The sequence below is a fragment of the Rosa chinensis genome, chromosome 2, assembly GCF_002994745.2.
Source record: "Rosa chinensis cultivar Old Blush chromosome 2, RchiOBHm-V2, whole genome shotgun sequence".
NCBI lineage: Eukaryota > Viridiplantae > Streptophyta > Magnoliopsida > Rosales > Rosaceae > Rosa > Rosa chinensis.
Genome location: NC_037089.1, coordinates 72786939 through 72799240, shown reverse-complemented (window position 1 = coordinate 72799240; position 12302 = coordinate 72786939). Strand labels below are relative to the sequence as shown.

At 33.6% G+C, this 12302-nt stretch overlaps 2 protein-coding genes across 2 annotated transcripts; one reads left to right on the top strand and one right to left on the bottom strand.

Annotated features, from left to right (window-relative positions):
* The first annotated feature begins 838 nt into the window (after positions 1-838).
* Positions 839-1767, top strand: LOC112183398. Its single transcript, XM_024321767.2, has 3 exons — positions 839-1056; positions 1193-1259; positions 1378-1767. The coding sequence occupies exons 1-3, from the start codon at positions 918-920 to the stop codon at positions 1520-1522; spliced, it is 351 nt and encodes a 116-aa protein (XP_024177535.1). The 5' UTR covers positions 839-917; the 3' UTR covers positions 1523-1767.
* A 139-nt stretch (positions 1768-1906) lies between these two features.
* LOC112183397 (SNF1-related protein kinase regulatory subunit beta-2) lies at positions 1907-5500 on the bottom strand. Its single transcript, XM_024321766.2, has 5 exons — positions 5030-5500; positions 4665-4786; positions 3975-4156; positions 3714-3876; positions 1907-2396 (listed from the first exon to the last, which is right to left on the bottom strand). Exons 1-5 carry the CDS (start codon positions 5031-5033, stop codon positions 2061-2063), a joined length of 807 nt encoding a protein of 268 aa, XP_024177534.1. The 5' UTR covers positions 5034-5500; the 3' UTR covers positions 1907-2060.
* Between the last annotated feature and the right edge of the window lie 6802 nt (positions 5501-12302).

The window sequence follows — 12302 nt, the reverse complement described above, 5'->3', positions numbered from 1 at the left end:
ATATAATCCAAAAGTGGGTCTCTCAAACCATTAATTAGAAAGTCTTCAACTAGTTATTATTTTAATAGTCCTCATTAGAAGGACTACCTTAACAATATATGAGCAATATTCAGACTATCTTCAATATTAGTTCTTAGGGTTATTATCACAAATGGTACATGAACTATACCTCAATCTTATCGATGGTACCTGAACTTCAATTTTGATCACAACCAGTACCCGAACTTTTCAATTTCATTTTAAATGGTACCTAGAGCCACCTCCGGTCACTATTTTGACTAAAAACGGCATGGGAGGCAATCATAGTGATGATTTTTGATGATTTCAAGGGTTGCAATCATATATGGTGATGATTTTTTGGTAATAGACTTGCTTTGAACTTGTTTTTTTTTCCTTTTTTTTTTAGATTTGGCTTTTTTAGCCGGAATAATGACCGAATGTGGCCTTAGGTGCCATTTAAAATGAAATCGAAAAGTTTGGGTACTGGTTGTGATCAAAATTGAAGTTCAGGTACTATCAATAAAATAGAAGATAAGTTCATGTATCATTTGTGATAATAACCCTAATTCTAATTCTTAAGTATGTATACTGAAATTTCAATTAATACTCAATACTTTCTCCGATATTTTCATAAATTTAAAGTATTAATTTTTTTTGAAGAGATCGTAATTCGAAACCTTAGATTCTACTGATATCCTTCTTGTCCTAGTCCTGGTCTAGTGTTGAACACCACAATTCTGAAAAAGGAACAGGTCAGTTGAGTGTTGGGGTCACATTAGTCATATGTGGCTCAGATAAGATTTTAGTATCCATAGCCTAATATCTGTCTCCATTGTAACCACATCACCATATCCAAAACCAGTGACATATATGTGAAGCTCAAGAGATGGGCAAAGAATAGCACACTTCTCCGAAAAATGGCAGCCAGGTTGACTCTCTTCTCTCCCACCACAACATTTCTAGGACCCTCAGGCCAATCACCACTATCTACTCTTTCTTTCACTTCCATTTCACCAAAGAGGAGAGCAAATAGTTTCAAGATTCAAGCAGATTTGGGTAAAATATTCTTTGTTTTTTATTTGGTTTTTATCTTTTATGCTAATGCTTGAATAGTTCTTGGGCTTTCTGTGCTAATGCTTGTCCAAATGAGGCTGAGATGATAAGTTGAGAAGATTTTGTTTAATTCTTTTAGGTGGTGGAGATGCAGAAGCAAAGGGAGGAAAGAAAAAGTTTATAACTAGAGAACAAGAGCCAGAGCAGTAAGCTTGATACTTTTCACCATTTACAATTTAACCATTGTCACTTTCAACAACATACCTTAAAATTAGAGATAATGATTCAAGTTCTCTAAGGAATTTACTGTTGGCAAATTTACAGGTACTGGCAAACAGCAGGAGAAAGAGAAGGAGAAAATCCCATGATGACCCCTCTTCCTTACATCATCATATTTGGCATGTCTACACCTTTTGTCATCTTAGCCATTGCTTTTGCTAATGGTTGGATTAAGGTGCCAGTTCGATGATCCACTGCCGCATTTTTCTTCCCTACAAACCATTGGTTGCATACAACCATGTGTCCACGCATCTCTCCAGGGGAAGATTTATTCTTCACTGCCGTTGCAGCTTATAGTGGAGCAGTAACTACACATGAGCTTCTGATATTGTTTAGTTAAGTATCACACCTTTCAATTTTACCATTTGAGTTCTTCTCAAATACTTGCGGAGTTTCTTCCCTGATATATTTGATATATGTTATGACTTCTGAGTTTCTCATACGAGCAAAAGTCAGATTCTACTGTAATTGTTTACATCAAACAAGTTTTTGACACTATCGCTAGCAAACTCAGTCTTGATTAGAAGCTTACAAATGCAAAAGAAATGACGAAAGGGTAATATCAATATCCAATATGAAGTCATGTTATATTTTGCATACTATCTTACTCTTACAGATTGACCTACATGACCTGCTTTCTCAACCTACTGAATCATAAGAATTCCAAGTGATATACTAGTATTACAAATCTACAAATTATATTCTAGTCCCCATAATGAAGATAAAAATCATGGATTTTCTCTGTTCAATGGCTTGTATAACACCATTGTAACAAATTTTTTACGAAACCTATGTGTAGAACTGAGTGCGAAATACTCGCCACCAATTTGGTTCTGGATGTACAAATGGTTCAATTGTGAATAATGAGGCATTGAAAATGGCCGGTCACCATCATTTGAAGAGGAGGGTGGCCTGTTTAAAAATGGGACTTGTAGTTGTGGTGGTACTTCTGGCGGAGGTTTACTGAAATCATTTTCACTTAAGCATCTGTTATCATAGCTTGAAGGTGGGGATGGAGGAGATTCGAACTTTGACAGGCGTTCAGGCAATTCCAAACCATATTCCTGCATAATGTATTTTGGCAGTGAAACAGGTTGCAGTAGCGTTAGACTAACAGATACACGTGACAATTTTAAAAACTGTAAACACCAGCAATTACTCCAACTATATGTTCTTCAACTGTCATAAATTGAACAAGAAGGAAATTTGTAAGATCGATCACTTCAAAATTTGTACTCATGCAACTTCCATCATCTCTTAATTACTCAATTTATTTACGTTTATTTTGTTTAATTGTGTGAAACTACTTGTCAGACAATAATGCATAACTAATATTTATAGCAATTAAAGTTCAAGAGGTCGAGGACTTGGATTATAAAATTTGAAGAAATATACTTTTTTCTTTAATGTCTCTTTCGCTGATTCAAAACTTCCACATTTTCTTCACTTAGCTACTCGGCTAAGAAGGAGCTTTGAAAGTAAACATTTGGGGAGATATACTCATTTCCATCCTCCACTGGTATAAAACAGAACCATGAAATCTTAGAAGTGTGCAAAGAGACACTCCTACATAACACAGAGCAAGATCAAACATTTTCAGCTGCTAGGCGCAGAAAGTATTGACAATGCACTGAGAAGTCGTAAGCAATTGGATCTGGAACATATGATTGGCAGATACTGTGCAAATAGTTTCTAATGCTTGGACTCATATGGAGATTTAAGGGTCCTATGAACCTTTTAGTCTTAAATCTCCAATTGAAAATACTCAAATATCGGCCAAAACCATACTGTTTGGTCCATCCTCATTAGCTCATCCTGCTTGCTTACTTGGTCAACGGATGCAAGTAAAAGCAATCAGAAATAACCCACTGTAAACGATCTTCATTCTACTACAAAATGTTGAGTCGAACATTTGAACTTCTGACCCATACAATGTTGAGAATCAACATGCAGCTCTTCAGTGAGCTTGAAGCTTGGATGGTGACATTTTCACCACTAAAAGATAAAGAATCTCTCACTGTCATTTGATCAAGAACTGCCACTTAACAACTGTCTACAAACCTTAAGGTGCAAACCGTGGATCCTATATAACGAAGCAGTTAGCTTCGTGTATAAGTGTGAGTGTCACTAGGAACTGGCTGGTTTCCCATATGCGGGAGGGTAAGATATGTTCTATGCTCCTAAGACATATTATGATGATACTTCGTATGTAGACTGAGCTCTACTCAACTAAATTAAACATTTTGTCCCAAAATAACATACTTACATGAAAGATAAAAACCCTTACATATAATGAAAAAGGACAAAGAGCAAAGGCCTGGTACAAGAGATAAATCAGAATTATGGACTAGAAATGACCACATTATAAGTCATAAACTTACCTGCAAATCCAAAACATTATAGGCAGTCCCCGAATCATCATAGATCCATGGCAAGTCTGGAGCACACCTCCAACACCCATCAACAATGAAGCGGTACTGATAGAAACCTGATGGAAGCAACTTTATGACAACAAATTCGTTACCTAAATTCTGCAGCGGCTCCCTAATATAAGGAGATGAAGTAGATCACATCAGTCATGGTGTTAAAAATAGAAAATGAATTTCGTTGTTAAACGATGAAACTCCTAGAAAATTCATTACCTGGTCTGCCAATTGTCCCATGATCCTGTGATAGCAGCTTGCCTGCCACCATGAGTCCATGAGATCTTCATGCGTCTCAAGTCCCGATTTTGTACATTATCATTATATTCTATATTTTGCGATAACGCATGAGTTTGAGTCTGTATTGCCCCACCCGGTCTTGTTAACGTGTCCCCAGGATTCTGAAGCAGAAATGCAGATAAACATTTAAAGAGTTCCATCTCTAGAAGACATTTTTACAATACCAAATTTCGTAAAACAGACACACGTGATGGCATTTTCTGAAACCAACATAAATCACAAGTGAAGGAATTCCAAGGAACTTTTTCGAGAAAGAAACAAATCATACCAATAGATGTATTTCATTAGGATTTTTATCAAATAGGTAGTGACCAGGTTCTTTCAAGCTTAGGGTGAAATGTCATAGATATTGCAATTCTTACTTGTATCAATAGAGGGTTCTTATTCTTCTTGGACTGAATAGTGAAGTAGTGACTTGCAATACTAAAGGAAAGAACTTTGAACCCCTTACTGTTCTGTACTCGATTTACAATTTTAAACCAAAATAAACAACCAAAAGAGAGCCCATTTGGGAAGCCCTTGTTCAAAGTTTCAAACTTTTGGACCAAAAAGCAAAGCAGAGATACACAAATGAAATTTCTGAAAAATTAAAAACAGAAAAGAACTCACTTGTGAAGTGAAGAAGCGGTTATGGGGAGGTGAGGGAGCCATGGATTCATCATTCTCTTGAAAGTTATTAACTCCAGAAGAAGAGCCTTCTCCTTCCTCTCTACCACTGGCATTACCCATTACTGAAAACAAAGGAAACCCATTATTTATCTTCCGATTCATCTTACAATAAAACCACAAAAACTGAAAAGGAACCCAGTTACCAGAAAAATCCAAAAGAAAAAAAACAGAGGCAATCATATTCTATGCTGAAGAATTGGAAAAAAAAAAAAAAAAAAAGAAACTAGGAACAAACCCAAAAACAGAAAAAGCAAAAGAGGAGGACCCAAGTGACTGAAAGAAAGATTTGGGTTTTGATAACATACCCATCTGGTTGCTGAAGAAACCCAAGCAGGAATTGACTGATGAACAAGGAAAGTTCGCATTATTTTTTCAGCTTTAATATTTGTTGCAGAGTTTCATGTCCAAAAAACTGACAGCACAGTTTGTGCTCTTTTCTCTTTTCTCTTTTTCCTTGTTAGTGTTGAAAAAGGCAACACTGCAGTGAATTTGATTCTCCAACGATTTGGGAAGATCCTACGGTAGACTAGTAATGGTGTTTGTTTCAGAGCGGAACGTTGCCTTGTGCGGTGGGCCTCCTTCTGCTTGTTTCCTCAGTTGCCTGTGCGGTACATACAACTCCATGCAGCTACCCAATCAAAATTACAAAACTTGTGCACCCATCTTGTTCACTGCACTTAAATCACGGTCTTAACCTTAAATAGTGTTTCAACTTTTCTAAAACTTTGGATATCCATTAAAATTTCGATAAATACTAGTACGCAAATATAAGTTTCAGAAAATATTTTTGTTTTCGTTCTCACAAAATTTTTGATAATTTTGAAGAAATTTAAACTCTTGTTGGCGAGAAAAATTATGGTTTTAAATTTTTTTTATTTATTTTAATAATCCCACCCCTAACCACTCTACACCACCATCCATATTCTTAGCCTTATATTGATTAATGTGCTACACCTTGATCTAAATTTAAGAGGAGGTCTTCAATTCTGAACCATTAATTAATAACTTTGACTCGAGTAGTCAATTTTGTAAGCAATTAGATTATCCATGTTGTGAGTGAATTGTGGTTCATTAGTTATTTAGAATAAAAGACACCGTAAATGTTGTTCAATCTCATTGACATTCTAATTAAAACAATTGGGTGTCACATGTTGCTTAGTTTTCATTTATTTCTTGAATATGAACATTATAAGTCCATATCAAATATAAGTACATCAAATGACATTGTTTCAGTAATAACACAATTTCATTACCTACTCTTTTAATAAGCATAAAACTTAAAGGTAGATTCATACACGGCACTATAAGTTCATTAGTTGATGAAGAATACAACAAGAAAATGTGATTGCGAAATCAAAACCATGTAATTTAGAAAAAAAAATTAAAACAAATCTCTTTCAATATGACAAAAAAAATTCTAACTATTTATGTCATATAATTGCTATATTGTACTAAAAAAAAAAAGGAACAGAATTGACATGGAGGAAAAGTATTGAGAATACATTCTTTCCTATTCTTTTGAAATTTTAGTATCTGCTTTATTCTTGAGAGTGACATTGACACCCTACCTAAGCATGTTTTGGCATTAAGACAACCTAAACCCTTTAATTAACAAAATAAAGCCAAGTACGCTATATATTCTGATTTCTGCTTCTCAAGTAACACAAACCTAAAACATTGTCCTCAAGTTTCAATTCCACTGACTTATATGGTTGAGGCCATTTGGAACACCCCATTAACATCATTATATAGTTGATATACTGATTAACTTTATGTTTGAGCCAAAAACATGTTTACTCTTTTCCCCTTTGAGCTCTCATCCATATAATCTTTAGTGGCGACAACATGTTTCTCTAAGTTAGACGAATAGAATGTACGTGTAATTAATTAACATCATGAATCCGTGATTAATTCCACATCGATTAGAATTTAGCAACGACTTACTCATAACTTGGTTTTTTCATTATGGTGGTAAGAAATCAAATCAATCACGTGAAAGTTTTGAAAATTTTGGAATTGCATCTTAAATTGCTTTAAGCTATGTGTAAATACAACAACTCCACCCCATTACCAAAAAAAAAAACACCCTTTTCCATGTGACTTGTTTACAACATTTATCAAAAAATTCTAATATGCCCACTATAGGTGCTACATAGATGAGCATGTTATGGGCACCTTCAATACCTTTGTAGCTTATAAGCAAGCAGAGACATATATATATGAGATCAAAGAATTGAGGAAGCTATAATGGGCATCTCTCCTTTTGTTCATCCACCCAAAACACAACAAAGTTAAAAAAGTAAATATGCAGTTAGATGCTAACAAATCCTAGTCTCATAATTTCCGTCTTTTGGGCTCAAAGAATCTTCACCAAAGATAGAAGAAAATTTTTATAGACAGCGTAATCGTTTAGATTATTGTGAGAAATATGTTTTATACATATAACATCATTAACTACGTTACAATTATTTATCTATAGATGTGTGAGTAATCTTCAATCGTAAATAATAAATACTCAAAAAGCGGCACAAACTTATTGATGACTAAAAATCATTCGAATAGCCGACCATAGACCATTCATGCAAGCACTTTTCCATGGTGCTCTACAAAAATTTCGGGGACTTGGGACCAAGAGAGAATTGACATGTAATTAGTTTACATTATATAAAGGAGAAAATATACTAATAGGTTGGTGGTTAAATGTTGGCATCACAGAGGGTGGAAAAGTGATGGAGGAGGAGAATCTGTTTGCTGGGTCGGTGTCATAGGATAGCAACATGTATTCTGCCTAAAAAATATCTCATTTCACATCGAGCTTCTTCAATTGTATAATTCATATGAATACAAGACACCTACCTACGCGTTATGCGGAAGTTGGCTTTATGAGTCAGACCAAAGCATGTTAGATAGGTTGGGGTTTCACCAAAATATCTATTAATTAGGGTTAGGGTTAGGGTTAGGGTTACTTTCATTCACATAATCAGACATGTGATTCTGCACTTGTAGGGGTGTTGGATTACAAGAACATTTCTCTTATTTGAGCCATTTTCTCCAACAATTTTCGCCTCGGTGAGGTACAAGTCATCCACAAATGTCCTTCGATATTTACAGTACGCGTTGTTCACCTATTTCAAATTAATTTTTCACCCAATTTTGTTCATCTATCATTACATCAAAATTTAAGAGTGAAAAATCACTATTAATTTAAACTCACTCGAAATTATTATTGGACTTCTTCGAATTTTATATTCTAATCTAATCTCATAGCTCTCTAAAATTGTTTCGATCGTAGTTCGATGTCACTTGTATGTCAAATGAGTGTTTCTATTGGAACCTCAAAATTTGCTCACTTGACCTTATTCTATTTTAAATTATTAAATAACATATATAAACTACTATAAAATGGTCACTAAGGACAATAATTATACAAAAGAAATATTATATTGATTTTCTCTAGACTTTCCAATTCAATAATATTAGACTGTATTCTTTATTATTTTCCTTATCTATTTTCATTTTCCAATTCTATCCATTATATTTGCAAAAAAAAAAAAAAAGAACTTAGCAATTAAAAAGATGTATTTAAATAATTAATCAGAAAATACAGAAAATAGAGAAAATAAAATAAATATTAAGAAAAAATTATTAATCTTTTCTTTTTTTGCACAGCTAAAAAATAAAGGTGCCACAAAATAGTTCATGTTATTTTCTTGTTGATTAGAAATTAATTTTTGAAACTCAATACCTTGTGTCTGGTTTTCTTTTATTGAAAAAGAGTTTGTGTTGTCTTATTAAGGAATGAATATTTAATTAAAATTTATAAAGTAATTAAATTATTGGAATGACTAATTTTTTATTTTAAAGATAATAGTTTGTTTGCAAATTATATAAATCCTCTTTGAAAAGCTTTAGTGAGGTGTAATGAGTAAATTTAGTACTTGAAAATTTGATGGGAGGTGTAAAAAGCATAGGAGGTCAGGTGAATAAATTTGGAGATTCCAATAAAAAAAACTCATGTCAAATTCAGTTGATGAGTTAGATATGTATCTCAACATACTCCCACATGAATAGAGTGCAAATCATGAACAAACTAGATAAATTGCTTACGTTTATTGAGAGACCATGGAAAGTGGTATCATAATGTTCTAACTTAAAATAACATGATGACATCAGTATCACGTGTTAATACTCAAATTAATCAAGGTCGGTCTTAAAATTTTGACAAAGATTGAAATGAGCTACATGTCAGATTCCTCAATCCGCAATGTACAATTACATAGTTTGTACATATTTTGATCGAGTCTTGGGTTTGTGAATGGTTTAATCTCTCTAGTTGAACTGATTGATGTTAAAAACGTACTCGACCGTTGATGGAGTATACTAAAAACTTAAATCAAAACAATGCAAGATACAAATATGAATCCTTAAACTTTGAAAACCCAATATAATTATTTCACTTGATTTCTTTGTCTTTAATTACACCTGATTCACGCCGCTCATTAGTCACCAATTAAAAATGCAAATATGTAGTCACTATCATAAAGCATAAACAGATACCATCTATTCCCAAATAAATATTGATGCTTTAGTGCTCAAGAAAAAGTAGTAGATCTCAGAAAACTTTACTTTTCAAGTTTTCTTGATCAACAACTTCATGTTATAATACTCGACATATGGTTGTCAAGGCAAGCAAAAACTAACAATTAACATATGTAAATTAAGAATTACACTAGTAAGACAAGTAGGTGTACGTTACTAGCATTTCAGCTCCAGATTCAAAGCAAAATCATGCATTCATGCTATCCATAAAATTTCACAGTTCGATGAAACATCCATGGAGACTTAGATATGGTCCCCTCCCATTTCCTTCCCCTCGATCTCACAGCTCAAACATTCCTCGATCGAGTTTACATAGATTTTCGAGTGTTTTCTTTCATTCAAGACAAAAAATTCTCAGAACTTCAAAACAGATCTAATATAATTAAGGAATTATATCTACTCAGGTTGTTCTCAATGTCTTGTAATTAGGGTTCATATATTTGTGACACTGCTTTATTGTGCAGCTAGCAGAAGCAAATCGGCGACAAGTGGCATCATCCTCGTTGCTTTATTTTCTTTGACAACTCATTAGGGTTTTCATTTCAATTTTTCTTTTTTTTTCAGTGTTCATATCCCACTTACTTCTGCTTATTTTGTAATCCATGAGGGGTTCTAGGGAAATTTGGGATTTTGGGGAGAAAAATGAAGTGGTCCACGGTGAAAAATAATAGGACAAATGTGTGAGATTTCATGTGTAGCACAAACCGAGGACGAGGAGGAAAGTCTTTTAAGATGGTTAATTTGGTCATGGAAACCAAAAGCTAATTAGGAAGGAAACGAGAAATGGAATGTGAAAACCATCAACAGATAGGGTGAAACAAGTAAAGCAATGAATCGACTCAAATAGGTTGCGTTCGGTTTAATTTGGATATCATGCAGCAGTTATATCTAGTCAACTCTCACCTTAGATAAGACTTTGAAGTTAGAAAAGAGCAACCAAATGCCGATCTGTGGTTAAGCAATGAAGATGTTTTGTTAAGTCTCGATGCCAGCCGATGACACACTATGAATTGCGCAATGCATAGGTGCTCTTGCTCAGAGTAACTCCAACGGATTCCTTATAATTTTTGTATTATAGGAAAGTAAAAGTCAAACCTTTAAATAATTTTTCTTCTCAAACTCCAACAAATTCTCTATTTTATAGCAATCTCTAAAATCTCCATAATTCTTCATTAGGTTTAGAGATTGCTGCAAATATATGAAATTTTACTTTCTCTTTCCTCACTATCCCTACAATGGGGATGGTCAGTCCCGTTCCCCTGGTTAGCAGCTGACCAGGGATTGTGTGGTCACTCACCGTCCGATTGAAATCGGACGATTGACAGCTCTCACCATCGGACGGTTGATAGCTCTCACCACAGATCTCATCACTTAACTGTCAACCGTCCGATTTCACCACAGATCTCATCACTTAACTGTCAACCGTCCGATTGAAATCGGACGATGAGTGACCACACAATCCCTGGTCAGCTACTGACCAAGGGAATATTTCGTGGGGATGGTTATAGGAAATCTGTATGTTGGAGTAAAAGAGGCTTATTTTTCCCTAAAATAGAGAAAAAATAAAATATGGGAAATTGTTAGAGTTGCTCTAATGGTATTGGGGTCTGGTGGTTCATGGTGGGTATATTGAGATGTGGGTGGTTTATGTAGTATCTATGGTGGACATTGTGATAAGTAGAAGCAGCTCAATCGCACTAAATAGCCAAATTACAGTGTGGTTCGGTTCTACAACTGAAAAGCTTCCTAACTAAACCAAACTGAATATGAGTTTAGAACTTTAGATGGTGTGGCAAATTGAACTGATGCATGCTACGATATAAAATAATTATAAATGAAGTGCTATTTGCAAATTGTGCTCCCAAAAGTTAGTTCTCTTAATGATAAAAGAATAACAACATCATAATATTGCCGACGTGATTTAAAAGAAAATCAAGGTCCAATTTCGTGGTTCAATAGTGGATGCAATTCGGTCACTTTTTCTTTGTTAATTGCGGTCCATTGATTATTTGTTTTTCCAATTTACCCCTTGAAGTCAAGAAATGAAACAAATTTAAATGACCTGATTTTGCGAAATTTTCATTATTATTATTTTTAATTTTTCAAATATTGAAAGTTAAATTATTAATTATATGTACATAATCATTCCAAAAATTATGGATAAATATAAAATGAACATAACTAAACAATATAAAACTTAAAACATCAAGTCAACCTAACCACGAGGCATAATTAAAGAGCTTGAAATCAATTTAACCAAAAAGTATGCAAGCATGAGTGTTTTACCTCATACAGAGGCATATATTTTTAGCTCGCAAAGAGAAAATATGGTATTCAAGTATAAACCTAATCAAGAGGTAGAAAGTGAAGAACATTAAATAAACCTAACTACAAGGTACATAAAATTATAGAACATGAAATCAACATAAAAAAATAATATGCAAACTAGTATATGTTTAACCTAGCTCATATAGAGGTATAATTATTTTCACTTGATAGTCAACCACGTACTATACCTCATATTCAGATACATAAACAAAAATTATATTTACACGATAACAAATCATCAATCCATTGATAAGAGAGAAATGGTTCATGTAAGAGAATAATGAAGACAAATTAAGTCAACAATTTCAGTACACACACACATATGAAATAATAATATTTACCTAAATGGTGGTGATAAGAAAGACGAGACAATATTGATAGGAGATGAGAAGAAGAAGAAGAAGAAGAAGAAGAAGAAGGAGAATGAGAAAGAGAATGAGGCAACATGTATTAGGCGAGATCAAGGAAGAATAATGTCTTATTATATACTGATTTTTCTTTTGAATTTAACCAAGAAAACTAATAATATAAATTAATGTCAACATATTAAATTTGCTGATATTACATTAAAACATATTGCAATAATTTAGAATTACAGTTAATATATTGATTTTTATTATTTTTTTGTGCATAAGATATTAAATAAGGGTC